The sequence below is a fragment of the Scyliorhinus torazame genome, chromosome 4, assembly GCF_047496885.1.
Source record: "Scyliorhinus torazame isolate Kashiwa2021f chromosome 4, sScyTor2.1, whole genome shotgun sequence".
Taxonomy (NCBI): Eukaryota; Metazoa; Chordata; class Chondrichthyes; order Carcharhiniformes; family Scyliorhinidae; genus Scyliorhinus; species Scyliorhinus torazame.
Window position 1 is genome coordinate 346,835,656 of NC_092710.1, and position 18,553 is coordinate 346,854,208.

Here is an 18,553-nt window from a genome sequence, read left to right on the forward strand (position 1 = left end):
CGCCCACGGGACGCACATGGCGGGCGGCGTTAAAGATGGCGGCGCCCACGGGCCGCATGTGGTCTGCTGGGAGGAAGATGGCGCCGCCCACGGGCCGCACGTGGTCTGCGGGGACGAAAATGGCGGCGCCCACGGGTTGCACATGGGGAGTGTAGGAACGCTGGGGCTAGAAACTGCAGTGATCGATCGGGCCTGGCACACCGCAGCAAAATGTCCCTTCTTTCCACAGGCCTTGAAGATTGCACTCCACGCCGGCAGGGCTGCAGGGGGTGTTTGGTCTGCCCGCAGAAGTAGCATTTGGGCCCCTCGGGGTTGGCTGGCTGCCGCACGGCGCAGGCTTGGGGTGGGTTGGGGACGGTAGCTGTAGCTGGTGGGGCCCACGATGTCCATGAAGGTGCCGTGAGGTTGGTGGCGTACGACTGTATGTTATGGGAGGCTACTGTTAGTAATTTCGCGAGCTGTCTGGTCGCCGCGAGGTCGAGCGTACCCCCTTCTAATAGACGCTGGCAGATGTACGCCGACCTCATGCCCGTAACAAAAGCGTCCCTGGTTAAAAGTTCCATATGTTCGACTGCCAAAACTGCCTGGCAATCACAGTTCCTTGCCAGGATGTGCAGAGCACGCCAGAAATCGTCCAATGACTCACCGGGCAGTTGCTGTCTCGTGGACAGGAGGTGCCTGGCGTAGAGTTTGTTGATCGACCGAATATAATGTTCTTTCAGAAGCTCCATTGCTTCAGTGTAAGTGGGCGCATTCCGGATAAGGGGAAAAATATCGGAGCTCACACGTGAGTACAGTTCCTGGAGCTTCTGTGCGTCCGAGGGTTGTTCAGTCAGTGATCTGAGGTAGTTTTCGAAGCAAGCTAGCCAGTGGTCAAAGGCCGAGGGTGCAGCTGTAAGCGATCAGGCTTGATACAAAGTTCCATCGCTGTAATATCTCTGCTTAATAAATTGATGCACTATCAATTACGACGAGACGAGAGTAGAGATGTGTGGCCTCCTGCGGCTACTACCAGAATGGAAGCAGCTCGGGCGTGCACACACATTTATACTCCCCCTACTGAGTGGGGCCAGCAGGCAGGGATTTACCCCCATACCTATAGTACAGGAGCCTTACCGTATTACCTCTAATAATCATTGTTACAACTATTATACAATCAGTGGTGACTACCACACTGTCGCAGGTCAGGTACAACAGCTTAATCTTTTCATTTGGAGTCAGCTGTCAGTTCATAGCTGACTTTGGGGGCCCAACCCATCATTCCTCTTACAAAATCTGAAACTTCTTCTCTCATTTGCCAGTACTTCCCAGCATATAACACACAAGGGCATTTCATCCTTAATTACATGAGTACAATTGACAAAACCATGCCACAAGAAATCATCTTTATACTGATTTCACAGAATCACAGAATAATACAATGCAGAAGAGACCCCTCAGCCTATCTAGTCTGCACTGACGCATGAAAGGCCCTTATCTGCCTACCTAATTACCAGCACCAGCCCCATAGCTTTGAATGTTATGATGTGCCAAGTGCTCAGCCAGGTACCTTTTAAAGGAAGTGAGGCAACCTGCCTCTACCCCTTTCACAGGCAGTGCATTCTAGACCATCACCTTCCTCTGGGTAAGAATGTTTTTTCCTCAAATCCCCTCTTTGTTCCCAAGTTAAGTTTCTTCTTTGTAGGCTGTTAACCATAGGCCTTGGAGCTCTGGACAGAGCTAACACTAGCACTGCTCTGTCCTGTCGTGGGCTCTTCTGAGCAGCTGTATCCAGCACATTCAGATGGGAAATCCTGCCCTGTAGGTATTCTGCCTATTTGTGTCTCTGGCCATCTCTTGTGAGAAAATGATTCAACTTCACAGTCTCCTTACCTTGCTTGCCACCAATGGCAGAAGCTCTTCTCCGTGATTTACATAAAAACATACTTAGAAAATAGAAGCAGGAAGAGGCCATTCGGCCCTTTGAGCCTACTCTGTCACTCATTATGATCATAGTTGTTCATCAGGTTCAATATCCTGATCATGCCTTCCCCCTATGTCCCTTGATCCTTTTAGCCCACAAGCTACATCTAATTCCTTCTTGAAATTACACAATGTTTTTGCCTAAACTACTTTCTGTGGTAGTGTATTTCACAGATTCACCACTCTCCTCACCTCAGTCCTTAAAGGTTTACCCCTTATCCTTAACTATGACCTCTAATTCTGGACTCCTTGGTCTGCCTTTGATGAATTTTAAACTGTTCCCAATCCTCTGGTCTATTGCCTTTTTCTTGCTAGCTTGTATGCGTCTTATAGCTTATAGGGGCTGGTTTAGCACAGGGCTAAATAGCTGGCTTTTAAAGCAGACCAAGCAGGCCAAGCAGTGAGGGTTCAATTCCCATCCGTACCAGCCTCCCCGAACAGGTGCCGGAATGTGGCGACTAGGGGCTTTTCACAGTAGCTTCATTTGAAGCCTAATTGTGACAATAAGCGATTTTAATTTCATTTCATTTCATTTCTTCTTTGAATTTAATACTATCTCTAATTTCCCTTGTAAGCGATGCTTTAGTCACAGTTCCCTTTCTACTCTTGCGCCAAAAAGGAATAACCAACTTTTGGAGTTCACCCATTCGTTCCTTGAATGCCTGCCATTGCTTGTCCACTGTCTTTCCTTTCAGTAATGTTTCCCAGTCCGTCATAGCCAACCCACGCCTCATACCATCATAGTTACCTTTATTTAGGTTCAGGGCTCTAGTCTTAGAATCAACTACCTTGCTATCCACCATGATAAAGAATTCTACCATATTATGGTCACTCATCCCGAAGGGTTGTCTTACAACCAGGTTGCCAACTAATCCCTTCTCATTGCACATCACCCAGTCCAACATGGCCTGTTCGCCTGTTAGTTCCTCAACGTATTAGTCCAGAAAGCCATCCCGTACACATTCCTCCTCTCTTGTATTGTGACTAATTTGACTCACCCAATCTTGTAAGGTTTTCGGGCAATTCGGCCCTTTTTGGACTGCCCAAGAATAAAATCCAGAGACTGTAAACTGACTTTTCAGCCAAGAGAACGTAACCAGATTTCCCAGCAGGCTTGGTCCGCTGAGCTGAGTAGGGGCATAGGTATTTACAAACCCCCCCCCTAGGAGCTACAAGGAAGAAGGAGCCAGACAACGAGATAAGATCAAAACACAGACAAAGGGGCACGGGAATACACAGGGGGCCTGCCTGCAAGCAGGACAATGGGATGGTCATAGCCCCATGCAGATGTAAATGACCTGGCCTCCACCAGAGCAGAATCCAATTAACACCCCATCAACATAGCAAGGTGAGAATAGCAGCCATCTCCGGAGCAGCTGGAAGACTTTTGAAAATCTTCACAAGAGAGCTTAACCTTGTTATCCTAAAAAGCAGACTGTCTGGGCTCAGTATATTGCGCTGTAAAAGCCCCTTGAAGATAAACGGTAGAAAAAAACCAAGTTGGAGGCGGACCTGGGGGAGGTACTCCAATCTTGACAGAAGCCACCGGCAGGAACTCACTGGGAGGAGGGGGCGGAGTCGGCGCCAAATTCAAATCGCGGCAGGTCTGCCTGGCTGGAAGGAGCGGACCTGCGAGGAAAACCCGGAAGCGAACAGCTCTGACCGGCTCAAAGGGGGCGGGACCAGCGGGAACTTTAAACTTGGACTGATACAACGCAAAGGAGGAGGAAAACCCGGAAGTCGACAGCTCTGACCGGCTCAAAGGGGGCGGGACCAGCGGGAACTTTAAACCTTACCAATTCAATGCAAAAGGGGCTGGCCGAACACAGGAAAAAGCCTGGTAAAACGGATATAAAAGGGGCTGTGTTTCGATTGAGGGTCTCTTGGCTCGACCTCTCCACCTTTGACTTGACCTCTGCAGCCTGTGACTGTAAGTACCCTGCAGCAGCTTGCGAAACTCCCTTGACCTTGACAGTGGTTGAGGCTTTGGGGAAGGGGACTTGATTTGTGTTCTGTGTCATTGCTAAAACTGTGTAACAATAAGATTTTTCGTTGTGTCCGTTATAGTACTTTCTGAATAGACTTAGTTTGTGTTAGAGTTTAAGATTTTATTATAATTTCTTCTGTTTGATGATTTTGACCTGGGTTTTGCAATAAACCTTGATTTGCTGATAATTGGAGTCGTTTAAATTCTTCAATCTCTCACCAGCGATCTCTGACCAAGTCATTGTTAAAATATTCCTCACCTTAATTCCGGGTTCAAGAATCTAGGGTCATCTTGAGCGATTCACTCAGGACAGGCTGCTGGTTAGGTAATAAACAGCAGTGTCCTATTCTCTCTCTTGGGAAAGCTACTCCAGCGAAGTAGGAACCGGGTGGGTGTTGCACCACCGGCAAGAGAGAGAATCACCTGGGCATTGGTAGGGGTCTGGATATCTGTGTGATATAAGCCTCAGGCTTCCGGTTAGGGATAAACGGCAGGCTTGATTCAGTGCTCTCTTCCGTGGAGGTGTCCCAGTGCGGCATCCCCTGGCCTCTGAAGTTTCAGTGCCAGCTGGAGAGAGACACGCACAGATACTCAAACCCCAGATATCGGCCCAGTAGTGGAGTAGCAGAGATGGCACCCTCTACAATGGCGACCGCGGCAGGACCCCGGTGGTTTGGAGTATGTGACTTGGCAGAGGGGGTGAGGGAACGAAGTAAAATGGAGGAGAGAATCTTCTCGTATATGTGGCAAAAGGTCAACCTCACCAAACCTTGGGTCTCAGAACTAATCAATGCGGAGCAACCGGTAATGGCAGCGGCTGCATGGACAGAAAGTAAGGCGCACAAAAGGCACTTGGAGAAGGCAGTTTGGCTGGTCTGCCTGTCCCAGCAGGTAGTCAAAACAGAGCGAAGGGTCAAAGAATTAGAGCAGGAGCTGGGAGAAGTGAGGGCCAGCGCAGGGGACAGCGCTAGCGCAGCGGAACGACTGCGGGAGGAATTGGCAGAAATTAAACAGGACAGCGCTAGCGCAGCGGAACGACTGCGGGAGGAATTGGCAGAAATTAAACGGGGCAGCCTACAGGAAAGCGAGTCTAACCGGTGCGAGAAGGACTATCTCCACTGCCAGATAGTGGAGGGTAAAGAAAAGGAACGGAGGCTCCAGGAACTCTATGCTCGGAGTACAGAGCAGTGTAGGAAGCTGGAGGGGAAGTTCCGAGACATCCAGGCAGCGTACCGAGTGGCTCGCGAGGAAGTAGGGGACTGTGCTCATGGGCCGTGCCAGGCACGAATAACGGAGTTGGAGGAGACCTTGTCCAAGGTCAGGGGACAGGTACACCTGGTAGGTCCAGGGGGGTTCCCTAGGGGCAAGGTGTTCCTCGCAGCGGATGATTCCCCAAAGGCCAAGGGGAATAGACCGCCTCCTGAGGCGCCGGGATTGTGTCCGGGTCGGCAGGGGGGGATCGGACTGCACGTTCAGGGGCAAGTCCAAGGGGGGTCGGCAGGGTACCCCCAGCTGGCGGCGTGTCCGCCTGGTTTCGTATGTGGGTCCCCATGGGATGGGGACAGACCGCTGCCTGGGATGCCGGTGATGGGGCCGGGTCAGCAGGTAGGGTTTGGACCGCCCGGTCAGGGGCAGGTCCAAGGGGGGTCAGTGGTGTATCCCCAGATAGCGGCGTCTCCTATATGGGTAGTTAGCCCGGGGACAGGGGGGCTACCCAACGGGGCAGGAGAGCTGGACAGTGGGGAGGAGGAGCAGGAACCCCAGGTAGGGCAGATGTGCCCTGTCAGACAGAGAAGGTATGGTCCCCCGGCGGGGCTGGCGAATAGGGGACCGGTTGAGGGCGACATTATCATTCCTCATGGGGCATCCGCGCTCAGGGGGATGGTGGCCCACGTTCCCAGGCTAACTCCAAAAGGGGATCCGTCGCTTCATTTTATGGAGGTGGAGCAGGCAGCCAGCATTAATGAATGCGACGAGGGGGAGCAAATAAGGATGCTCCTGATGACCCTAGATGCACAGCTATGCAGGGCATAGGGGACCTCTGGGAATGGGGGAAGACCTGACACATGGGCGGCAGCACAGACTGCTGTTCTGGAGGCGATGGGCTTGAATCTGGGGAGCCCTTTCATGAGGGTGGGGGAAACCAAGCAGCAACCAGGGGAATCTCCCACCATGTTCGCAGACAGGCTGTGGATTGTCTATATGGAGGCATGCGGGGTTCCCGCGGATAGACGGAATTTAGGGGAAAGAACCGCCCACTGGCTGAAGACCCTAGTTGCCAACTGTCTCCCTAACGTTAGGGCAAAAGCCGAACACTGGTTCGACCCGCAGACCCCGGCCCTTAATGAGGAAGAGGTCCTTAGGAAACTTACCCTCGCATATCGTAATGGGGAGAGGGGTGAGGACAAGCCCCTTAAGGGTAGGGTGCATGAAATCGCGCCAGCAGCCCCTAAGAGAGAGTGGAAGCATGAGGGCACCCGGACCTCCGACAAGAAACCGGTATGCTACGGGTGTGGGAAGGCCGGGCATTTCAAGAGGGAATGTAAAAACCCTAGCAAGCAGGAGAGGGCTCCCGCAGTAGAGAGTCAGACCCCGGCGGCAGGAGCAGCTGCCCCGGAAACCATCGAGGTAAGTAAAATTTTAGCCCTTTTGCAAGGCTCAGGACAGGTGGCAATGGCAACGGGCCAGGGCCTGCCCGCACCCACACCACAAGAACCCGTATGACTACCCAGGGAGCAGCCTCAGGAAAAAGGGAGCGCAGGGGTAGTTCTAGCCCCAGACCCTGGTCCGGTCCAGGTGCAGGGTCCCATTCTGGAGGCTTCCTCAGCGGCTATTTGCAGTTTAAATCCCTTAAGGTGGGACCCATGCGAACGCCACATCAGTCAATTTAAATTGTTCCACCCCATAAGGGCAAGAAAGAGCAAGGTGGGGGGAAGACTGGGGGTGGTAGTGGAGAAACCCCCCGTAGAATTAACGACGGTGGGGGAGGTCCCTGACTCCACGGTCACACAACCGGTGACAAGGTGCTGTCCCGAAGGGGCAGTCCCAAAGAAACCGACAGTGCTGCAAGCACCCAGCCCAGGGACAGTAACGATTCCCAAGCCCTTACCTGTGGGTCAGGTAGCCTGCCTTAGTATAGAGGCTAAGGAGGCGGAGGAAGTGGAGGTATCACCTTGGGCTTGGGAACCAGTCAGGGGACGAAGGAGCAATCGGGTCTCCAAGCCCCCGGTAAGATGGTCCCCATCACACCTCCCTAGAACCCGGTCCCGCAGTAAGGGGGCCCGAGTAGAAGGGAGCGCTGAGGGATCACCGAACCCTGTTGGGGAAGGAGAGGCAAGGGCCAGCCCGAACCCCCGGGAGGGGACGGTCTGGCCCGAGCCGTTGGACCAAACAGGTGAACTGCCCCAGTTTAGCGGGGCCCAGTTTTAATTTGGCCACCCGGAGACGGGTGGCATTGTATATATCATTTTCCCCCTCCTAGTTCTAATTAGTGTGTAGTGGTGTGTGGGTTATTTAGGATCGTGGGATCACAGAAGCGCCTAGTGCAATGGTATAATGATGGAGCAGCAGGCACTAGGACCCTGGTGGAGCCGGGCTGTGGACACAGAACCACAGACAGGCTGCGGCAACTTCAAAGCGGGAGCTGCTGCTGCCGCCGGATAGCAGCAGGCACTAGGACCCTGGTGGAGCCGGGCTGTGGACACAGAACCACAGACAGGCTGCGGCAATTTCATGTTGATTTCACAACTTCAAAGCGGAAGCTGCTGCTGCCGCTGGATAGAAGCCATGCACTTTAAGGTAGGTAGTTCTGTAGAGGCAAGGATGTGTTTTGTCTCTTTTACAGATGGGGCACCCGACGATGTGGAGTTTGCTGATCTTGGCGATGGTGGGACCGGGAGAACTACGCAGAGGCGAGACAGAAGAGTCCTTTGTCTATGGGTGCTCTGGCGGCAGAGCCCCTCTTGTCACTACCGGACAGGGAAACCAGGTGGCCACAGAGCAGACCCGCTACTCCCACCTGGGGAGGTGGCCTGGGTGGCTGGGGTCGAACTCGACCAGGTACTCCAGCCACCAGAGCTTCACCTATGGAGAGGCCTCTGTACTCTGCGAGGAGGTACAGGTGGCGACTGACCGGGTTAGGGTGACTGAGGGCAGGCGGGTGTGTTTAACCTGTAAGGGGGACATTCCTTTGGGGAGATGGTGGTGGCCCAGGAAGCTGAGGCTGGACATGAGGGATCGGTCCTCGGACTGGGAACGCCTGGACAACAACACCTACCGGACCATCACGGGGTCACCGGGTAGGATCACCGTTTGCTGGGATAAGTGGTGGGCTTCCGACCAGGGCATTTATTTATGTTTGTGGGGGTCTACCAAGGCATGTCCACAAGGGGCATCGATCACTTTTGTTAGGCGGTGGCAGAACCCAGGGAACGGGATGAATTGACCGCAGTGGGGAGGGATGTGTAACGCCCAGGGAAGGGATGACTGTAAAAGCTACCGAACTGCTGGTTCAGGTAAAGCGACCCCTGCCCACAGCCCAACCGATCGACCCTCACAACTGTCCGATCACCACCAGGGGGGCCTGAGAATGGTTTAGTGTTTGTCCCCACAAAGAAAATGTTGTACAAGGGGGTACATTATGCTGTCGCCTCAGTTGGACTAAACCTCTCAGCTGTAGGTATCGACGACGGAGGAAAAATGAAGAGCCTTCAACGGGAAGAAGCGAAGTGCAGCCAAGAAAAGAGGATCCTTAGTGAAATAAAGAGATTCAAATGTAAATAGTTGTATGGATTCGCGGGTTTCAGTTACTTGATTGTGATATATGTACAGGGACCCTTACGTTTGGGGTTCCGGTGAAATGTGTGTATGTTACTGTGTGTTTGAATTAAGTATGGTCTTGTCTTTCCCTTTCATTGAAATCAGGGGTAGCCTAGATTAAGGGAACTGTCTTGGGACTTGTAGTTTCGCATGATGTTGAGGGGGGGCCTACGGTCCACACAAAAGGAAATGATTGCCCTTCACCTGTGTCGATACGGTCCAAGCAGGTAGGGACGTATCGAAGGGGCATCTGTAAGGTTTTCGGGCAATTCGGCCCTTTTTGGACTGCCCAAGAATAAAACCCAGAGACTGTAAACTGACTTTTCAGCCAAGAGAACGTAACCAGATTTCCCAGCAGGCTTGGTCCGCTGAGCTGAGTAGGGGCATAGGTATTTACAAACCCCCCCCTAGGAGCTACAAGGAAGAAGGAGCCAGACAACGAGGTAAGATCAAAACACAGACAAAGGGGCACGGGAATACACAGGGGGCCTGCCTGCAAGCAGGACAATGGGATGGTCATAGCCCCATGCAGATGTAAATGACCTGGCCTCCACCAGAGCAGAATCCAATTAACACCCCATCAACATAGCAAGGTGAGAATAGCAGCCATCTCCGGAGCAGCTGGAAGACTTTTGAAAATCTTCACAAGAGAGCTTAACCTTGTTATCCTAAAAAGCAGACTGTCTGGGCTCAGTATATTGCGCTGTAAAAGCCCCTTGAAGATAAACGGTAGAAAAAAACCAAGTTGGAGGCGGACCTGGGGGAGGTACTCCAATCTTGACAGAAGCCACCGGCAGGAACTCACTGGGAGGAGGGGGCGGAGTCGGTGCCAAATTCAAATCGCGGCAGGTCTGCCTGGCTGGAAGGAGCGGACCTGCGAGGAAAACCCGGAAGCGAACAGCTCTGACCGGCTCAAAGGGGGCGGGACCAGCGGGAACTTTAAACTTGGACTGATACAACGCAAAGGAGGAGGAAAACCCGGAAGTCGACAGCTCTGACCAGCTCAAAGGGGGCGGGACCAGCGGGAACTTTAAACCTTACCAATTCAATGCAAAAGGGGCTGGCCGAACACAGGAAAAAGCCTGGTAAAACGGATATAAAAGGGGCTGTGTTTCGATTGAGGGTCTCTTGGCTCGACCTCTCCACCTTTGACTTGACCTCTGCAGCCTGTGACTGTAAGTACCCTGCAGCAGCTTGCGAAACTCCCTTGACCTTGACAGTGGTTGAGGCTTTGGGGAAGGGGACTTGATTTGTGTTCTGTGTCATTGCTAAAACTGTGTAACAATAAGATTTTTTGTTGTGTCCGTTATAGTACTTTCTGAATAGACTTAGTTTGTGTTAGAGTTTAAGATTTTATTATAATTTCTTCTGTTTGATGATTTTGACCTGGGTTTTGCAATAAACCTTGATTTGCTGATAATTGGAGTCGTTTAAATTCTTCAATCTCTCACCAGCGATCTCTGACCAAGTCATTGTTAAAATATTCCTCACCTTAATTCCGGGTTCAAGAATCTAGGGTCATCTTGAGCGATTCACTCAGGACAGACTGCTGGTTAGGTAATAAACAGCAGTGTCCTATTCTCTCTCTTGGGAAAGCTACTCCAGCGAAGTAGGAACCGGGTGGGTGTTGCACCACCGGCAAGAGAGAGAATCACCTGGGCATTGGTAGGGGTCTGGATATCTGTGTGATATAAGCCTCAGGCTTCCGGTTAGGGATAAACGGCAGGCTTGATTCAGTGCTCTCTTCCGTGGAGGTGTCCCAGTGCGGCATCCCCTGGCCTCTGAAGTTTCAGTGCCAGCTGGAGAGAGACACGCACAGATACTCAAACCCCAGATATCGGCCCAGTAGTGGAGTAGCAGAGATGGCACCCTCTACAATCTGTATACAGATTAAAGTCACCCATGAGCACACATGTTCCTTTCTCACTTGCCTCTCTGATTTCCTATCTAATGCTATTCCCAACATTACCACTGCAGTTTGGGGGTCTGTACACCACCCCTACAAATGTTTTTTGCCCTGTGGTGTGTTTTAACTCAACCCATAAAGACTGCACATCATCTGTGCTAATATGTTTCTTCAATATTGTATCACTATTTTCTTTAATCAACAATGCAACTCCACCACCTTTTTCTTTCTGTCTGTCCTTCCTAAAAACAATGTCAATGTCGAGTTCCCATCCTTGGTCAACTTGGAGCTATGTCTCCGTAATCACAACTATATCACACCCCTTTACAACTATCTGGGCAATTAATTAATCCATTTTATTTCGAATGCTCCGAGTATTCAGGTACAAAACCTTAAGGGTAGTCCTTTCAACATTCCTTGACCAGTCTCTACTATTTTCTGCACTGGTGTTATCTGGATCTGGCCTATTACTTTTCTTATTCTCCTTGCTGTGGTTTTCTCTTGTCCTTGATTCCCCTGTCCTGAATCCTCATATAGGTTCCCAACTCCCTCCCATATTAGTTGAAACTAATATTAGTTTAGCGGGAAGGAACATTCATACAGGGCGCTTCACGTAGTGTACATGCAGAGCACATAACCTGCTCACTGCTGCAGCTTATGGCCGGAAGACTGCACACAGCCTCATTTCCTTCTCATGTAAAAGGCGGATGCGGGCACCTTTCTCAATAAAAATACGGGTAGCGGTTGTTTGTTGCTCCTGCGATCGGGACTACTGCAGGAACGTCGTGACCAATCGCTCCGCAACCTGCCCGCGACCCACGCACAAGTCACGACCCACAATTTGAAAATCCTGGACTAGCTAACAGAAACAGAGAGTATTCATAAATGGGTCTTTTTCTGATTGGTAGGATGTAGGGGACCTTTCAGATAAGTACATAGTAGGGTTTACAGAGTGTGATGATTTGGCATGAGTAACTGGTTTCCATACTTTATATTTTCTTGCAGCACAAGAAGTATCATTTTGATCTCAATAAGAAATGTTAACTCTATCTTTCGCTCCACTGCTGCTGCGAGACTGATATTTCCAGAACTCTCCGTTTTAATTGCTTTCAACAAATCTTTGTTGGCTTTCTTTGATTAATCAAAACATTTCTCAATGTCAGTTATTTTATTTTAAAATACAAATTCGAAAAGAAAATCTGTCAAATAATGTTACCTCATTGTACGTAACCATGTTTTCCAAGGTCAAACTGTGATCCTCAGGCAGGTTGATTATAATCTTTTGGGAAATTTCGAACAATACATCATCTATGTGCATTTCTCGTAAGTCAACTAGCTGAAAACATGAATGAATATTATATTTTGAATATTTTGTGAAAATATTTATAATTACATTGCATGTCCAGCACAGAAACAGGCCATTCAGCCCAACTAGTCCATGCCAGCTTTTATGCTTCATTCAAACCACTACCCATGTTTATTCAACTAAATATATAATTGTAACTCTCCAGCCTCCCAGCCACATTTTCTGAGCAGTGGGGGGCCATGCAGTTTGTTGCTGGCGAGATTCTCTACTCCCACTGCAATCAATGGGATTTCCCATTGAAGCCACCCCATGCCGCTGGGAAATCCATGGGCAGGGATGCACTGCCGGTGGGACCAGACAATCCCGCAGTCAGTGAATGACCTGAGAATTCAAGCCTTTATCTTCTGCAGCAAATGCTTGTCAAGTTTCCCTTAAATAATCTATTCCAGCCACTTTGACTACAACCTCTGGTAGTGAGCTCCACATTCTCACCATAAATTGAATAAAGATGTTTTGTTTGAATTCCTTATTCTTGGTGATGATCTTATAATGATAGCCTCTTGTTATGCTCGCCCCCCCCTCAGTGGAAATATTCCCTCTGAATCCACTCTATTGACATTTCATACTTAAAAATACTTTTATGCCCACACCATTCAGATTTTTTCAAGAGTAAAGAGAGTCACACATGCACTTCTGTTCTCATTATTGATAAGCTTCTCTGCACTCGCCACACTGCCTTTGTGGGCGGGATTTCCCAGTCATACCTGCCCTGAGGCCAAAATTCCCACCCGAGTTCAACGGATCTTTAAACAGTCTGTCAAATTATCCCTCCCGTCCACGATGATTCCCATGGTGGGTGTGACTGGTATATTTATCCCTGTACACTTTTTAAAATATGCAACAAAAGCTAATTGCTTTATTCTAGTGATCTAACTAAGGTTTGGAACTTGTATATTTTTCCAAATCTAACCCTCTAGAATTAAAGCAAAGTTTATTGTTTTTAAAGACATACTCCAAGATCTCTTCTTTTACTCTGCTTCACCCTGGCTCTCAACCTACGAGTGATACATGACCTCTATTCTTCCTACCTAAATAAACCACCTCCCATTTATCTGCGTTGAAATTCATTTGTCAATTCTGTGACATTTTCAAGTTTATTAATGCCAACACTTATTGCTCCAGTCGTTTTCAGTATTGACTATCCTCCCCAATTTGGCATCATATGCCAATTTAGAAATTCTGTTTTTGATTCCAAAGACCAATCATCAATGTAAATAGTAATGTTATGAAAGCTGAACTTAGCAAGAGTATTATTTTCTCAAGTGTCCCTTTAACTTCATGAAAAACAGTTCTGAAAAGCAGAGTGAGAAGTTAATTCCTAGTAAACACCTTAGTTCATAAAAGTGTGACTTCAAGTTACCGTGAGGATGGGAGTTGAGAAGGGAGAGGAACTCAAATTGAAACCTATTGAGCGTCCAAATGTAGTTTATACATCCTCTTACAGAAGGCTGACAACAGAGGGAGATCTCTAGCTGAGCAGCAGGGAACAAACCACATTGCTATTGATGAGGCTGAATGTGCTAGTCTGTAGTTCAGGGAAGCAGGGAATCAAATGAAATGTCACTTTGGTGACAGGTACAATGTGGCGCGATTAATGATTGGCGAAACTTTGAGCCGGCGTTAGTCCTCAGCATAAATGGCAAAGAGGACCCAAAATCTCATGCGAGTCGGAAAACGGGATTTTTGCCGATGAGATCGCGATTCCCGATTTTCCACGCCCCGCGTCAGTGACGTAACAAGATTCCTGCCCAGTGTGGTATTGTAGGTATTACATAAGAACATAAGAACATAAGAACTAGGAGCAGGAGTAGGCCATCTGGCCCCTCGAGCCTGTTCCACCATTCAATGAGATCATGGCTGATCTTTTGTGGACTCAGCTCCACTTTCCGGCCTGAACACCATAACCATTAATCCCTTTATTCTTCAAAAAACTATCTCTCTTTATCTTAAAAACATTTAATGAGGGAGCCTCTACTGGTTCACTGGGCAAGGAATTCCATAGATTTCAACCCTTTGGGTGAAGAAGTTTCTCCAAAATCAGTCCTAAATCTACTTCCCCTTATTTTGAGGCTATGCCCCCTAGTTCTGCTTTCACCCGCCAGTGGAAACAACCTGCCCACATCAATCCTATCTATTCCCTTCATAATTTTATATGTTTCTATAAGATCCCCCCTCATCCTTCTAAATTCCAACGAGTACAGTCCCAGTCTATACTCAACCTCTCCTCGTAATCCAACCCTTTCCGCTCTGGGATTAACCTAGTGAATCTCCTCTGCACACCCTCCAGTGCCAGTACGTCCTTTCTCAAGTAAGGAGACCAAAACCGAACACAATACTCCAGGTGTGGCCTCACTAACACCTTATACAATTTCAGCATAACCTCCCTATCTTAAACTCCATCCCTCTAGCAATGAAGGACAAAATTCCATTTGCCTTCTTAATCGCCTGTTGCACCTGTAAACCAACTTTTTGCGACTCATCCACTAGCACACCCAGGTCTCTCTGCACAGCAGCATGTTTTAACATTTTATCATTTAAATAATAATCCCTTTTGCTGTTATTCCTACCAAAATGGATAACCTCACATTTGTCAACATTGTATTCCATCTGCCAGACCCTAGCCCATTCACTTAGCCTATCCAAATCCCTCTGCAGACTTCCAGTATCCTCTGCATTTATTGCTTTACCACTCATCTTAGTGTCGTCTGCAAACTTGGACACATTTCCCTTGGTCCCGAGCTCCAAATCATCTATGTAAATTGTGAACAATTGTGGGCTGAACACTGATCCCTGAGGGACACCACTAGCTACTGATTCCCAACCAGAGAAACACCCATTAATCCCCACTCTTTGCTTTCTATCAATTAACCAATCCTCTATCCATGCTACTACTTTCCCCTTAATGCCATGCATCTTTATCTTATGTAGCAACCTTTTGTGTGGCACCTTGTCAAAGGTTTTCTGGAAATCCAGATATACCACATCCATTGGCTCCCCGTTATCTACCGCACTGGTTACGGTACCTGATAGGCTAAAGCACCATTGGTGGAAACTGTGTGCTTTCTATTGGCTAGAGTGTAATAGCTCCGCCCTGATAGGTGGGGTATAAGAACCCGTGCCACCCCAGCAGCCCTCATTCTGTACCTGAGCTGCTGGGGAAACATCTAGCTTATTAAAGCCTTCAGTTGGACTACAACCTCGCTTTAGTGGTCATTGATAGTGCATCAATTTAATAAGCTAGAATTTTAAGAAGAAAGGATGGAGATCCGAATCAAGCCAGAGTGTCTGCAACTTAGCCCCCACGCGGCAAACTCAGCGGCAATCTTTAAGCACTGGCTGGCGTGTTTTAAAGGGTATCTCGAGACGGCCGGAAATGCACCCATGGGAGAGCAGAAACTGCACGTCCTGCACTCAAGGGTGAGCCCGGAGATTTACACCTTTGCCCGGTAAACCAGGTCTACGCCCAGCACCTGCTTGCAACAAGGCGACAAACCCCTGGGGAATCGCTGGAGGAATTCTAACGCGCACTCCTGGTGCTGGGAAGAAGCTGCGGCTGCCCACAAGTTTCGGCGAGTGAACACACGGAATTCTTAGTCCGGGACGATTTCGTGGCAGGAATGCTTTCGTCACAAATTCGCCAGCGCCTGTTAGAGAAGGGCACCCTGGGTCTCAGGGAGGCACGGGCCCTTGCAGGTTCCCTGGACGTGGCCTCCAGGATTGCCGCACCTACGTTCCCGACCGCGCGGCGGCCCCCTGGGCAGCGTGGAGCCCCGCCGCGGCCGACCCCGAGACTTCCCCCATTTCCCCACAGACCTGCGCTGCAAGGCGGCCTGGCAACCCCGAGGGGCCCCCCTGCAACTTTTGCGGGCAGGCCAAGCACCCCCGGCAGCGCTGCCCAGTTTGTCATCCACCTGCAAGGAATGCGGCAAAAAGGGCCATTTCGTGGGGGTATGTAAGGCCCGAGCGGTGGCCGGGGTCTCCAGTGGCGAATGCGGACCGCAACCACAAACTTTCCCACGGGCCCCATGCGGCCAGCGGTCGCCGCCACCTCCATATCCCAGGGCCACGTGCGCACCCCAGACGCCGCCATCTTGTTCCACGGATGCCACGCTTGAGGGATGGGTGCCGCCATTTTGTGCACTCCCGGCCATGTGCGACCAATGGGAGACGCCATCTTGGATGAACCCCCAGGACCCCAGCTCGGCCGACCACACACTGCCCGGACAGAACTCTCAACTACTGCGATTGGTCTCGGTGACTTTGGTTCAGTCTCAACCTCGAACACTCTCAACCGCTACAACGACCGTTTTCATCAACGGGCACGAGGCGTCCTGCCTAATCGACTCTGGGAGCACGGAGAGCTTCATACACCCCGACACGGTAAGGCACTGTTCCCTCCTCATCCACCCTGTTAATCAAAAAATCTCACTGGCCTCCGGTTCCCATTCAGTGGAGATAAAGGGGTTTTGTGTAGCAAACCTCACAGTCCAGGGAAGGGAGTTCAAAAATTTCCGTCTCTACGTCCTTCCCCACCCCTGCGCGGCTACACTCCTGGGTTTAGAGTTCCAGTGTAACCTTCAAAATTTGACCTTCCAATTTGGCGGCCCTATACCCCCCTCACTGTCTGCGGCCTCACGACCCTTAAGGTCGACCCGCCTTCCCTGTTTGCGAACCTCACCCCGGATTGCAAACCCGTCGCCACCAGGAGCAGACGCTACAGTGCCCAGGACCAGATCTTTATTAGGTCAGAGGTCCAAAGGCTACTGAGGGAAGGGGTCATTGAAGCCAGTAACAGCCCCTGGAGAGCTCAAGTAATGGTGGTAAAGACCGGGGAGAAGCATAGGATGGTCATCGACTACAGTCAGACCATCAACAGGTATACGCAGCTGGACGTGTACCCTCTCCCCCGCATATCCGACCTGGTAAACAGGATCGCGCATTATAAGGTCTTCTCCATGGTGGATCTCAAGTCCGCCTACCACCAGCTCCCCATCCGCAGTAGTGACCGCAAATACACTGCCTTCGAGGCAGAAGGGTGGCTCTATCAAGGGCAGCACGGTAGCATGGTGGTTAGCACAATTGCTTCACAGCTCCAGGGTCCCAGGTTCGATTCCCGGCTTGGGTCACTGTCTGTGTGGAGTCTGCACGTTCTCCCCGTGTGTGCGTGGGTTTCCTCCGGGTGCTCCGGTTTCCTCCCACAGTCCAAAGATGTGCAGGTTAGGTGGATTGGCCATGCTAAATTGCCCTTAGTGTCCAAAATTGCCCTTAGTGTTGGGTGGGGTTACTGGGTTATGGGGATAGAGTGGAGGTGTGGGCTTAGGTAGAGTGCTCTTTCAAAGAGCCGGTGCAGACTCGATGGGCCGAATGGCCTCCTTCTGCACTGTAAATTCTATGATTCTATGATTCTATCACTTCTTAAGGATTTCCTTTGGTGTCACCAACGGGGTCTCGGTCTTCCAGCGCGAGATGGACCGAATGGTTGACTGGTACGGTTTACGGGCAACATTCCCGTATTTCGATAATGTCACCATCTGCGGCCACGACCAGCAGGACGACGGCACCAACCTCCGAAAATTTCTCCAGACCGCTAAAATCCTTAACCTAACATACAATAAGGATAAATGCGTGTTTCGCGCCGACCGTCTAGCCATTCCAGGCTACATCGTGCAAAATGGAGTTATAGGCCCTGACCCTGAATGCATGCGGCCCCTTATGGAGTTCCCCCTCCCTCACTGCTCCAAGGCCCTGAAACGCTGCCTAGGGCTTTTTAGCTACTACGCCCAGTGGATCCCCAGCTATGCGGACAAGGCCCGTCCCATGATCCAATCCACAGCTTTTCCCCTGTCGATAGAGGCCCGCCAGGCCTTCAGCCACATCAAAGCAGACATTGCAAAGGCCACGATGCACGCCATCAGCGAGTCTCTCCCCTTCCAGGTCGAGAGCGATGCGTCCGACGTAGCTCTGGCGGCCACCCTCAACCAAGCGGGCAGACCCGTGGCCTTCTTCTCCCGTACCCTCCATGCTTCCGAAATCCACCACTCCTCAGTCGAAAAGGAGACCCAGGCCATAGTAGAAGCTGTGCGACATTGGAGGCATTACCTGGCCGGCAGGAGATTCACTCTCCTCACTGACCAACGGTCGGTTGCTTTCATGTTCGATAATGCACAGCGGGGCAAGATAAAAAACGACAAGATCTTGCGGTGGAGGATCGAACTCTCCACCTCCAACTACGAGATCTTGTATCGTCCCGGGAAGCTAAACGAGCCTCCTGACGCCCTGTCCCGTGGCACATGTGCCACCGCACAAGTGGACCGCCTCCGAGCCCTCCATGAGGACCTCTGCCACCCGGGGGTCACTCGCTTTTTCCATTTCGTCAAGACCCGCAACCTGCCCTACTCCATCGTGGAGGTCAGGACTGCCACCAGGGACTGCCAAATCTGCACGGAGTGCAAACCGCACTTCTACCGGCCAGAGAGAGCGCACCTGATAAAGACTTGCCGTCCCTTTGAATGCC

At 50.5% G+C, this 18,553-nt stretch overlaps 1 protein-coding gene across 1 annotated transcript in view; it reads right to left on the minus strand.

The window, feature by feature from the left end:
- Positions 1-18,553, minus strand: part of LOC140411508 (dynein axonemal heavy chain 8-like) — a 2,059,122-nt gene that overhangs the window by 1,292,536 nt on the left and 748,033 nt on the right. Inside the window, exon 20 of the mRNA XM_072500594.1 lies at positions 11,890-12,009. Coding sequence (XP_072356695.1) covers positions 11,890-12,009 — 120 coding nt within the window. The remainder of the gene's footprint in view (positions 1-11,889; positions 12,010-18,553) is intronic.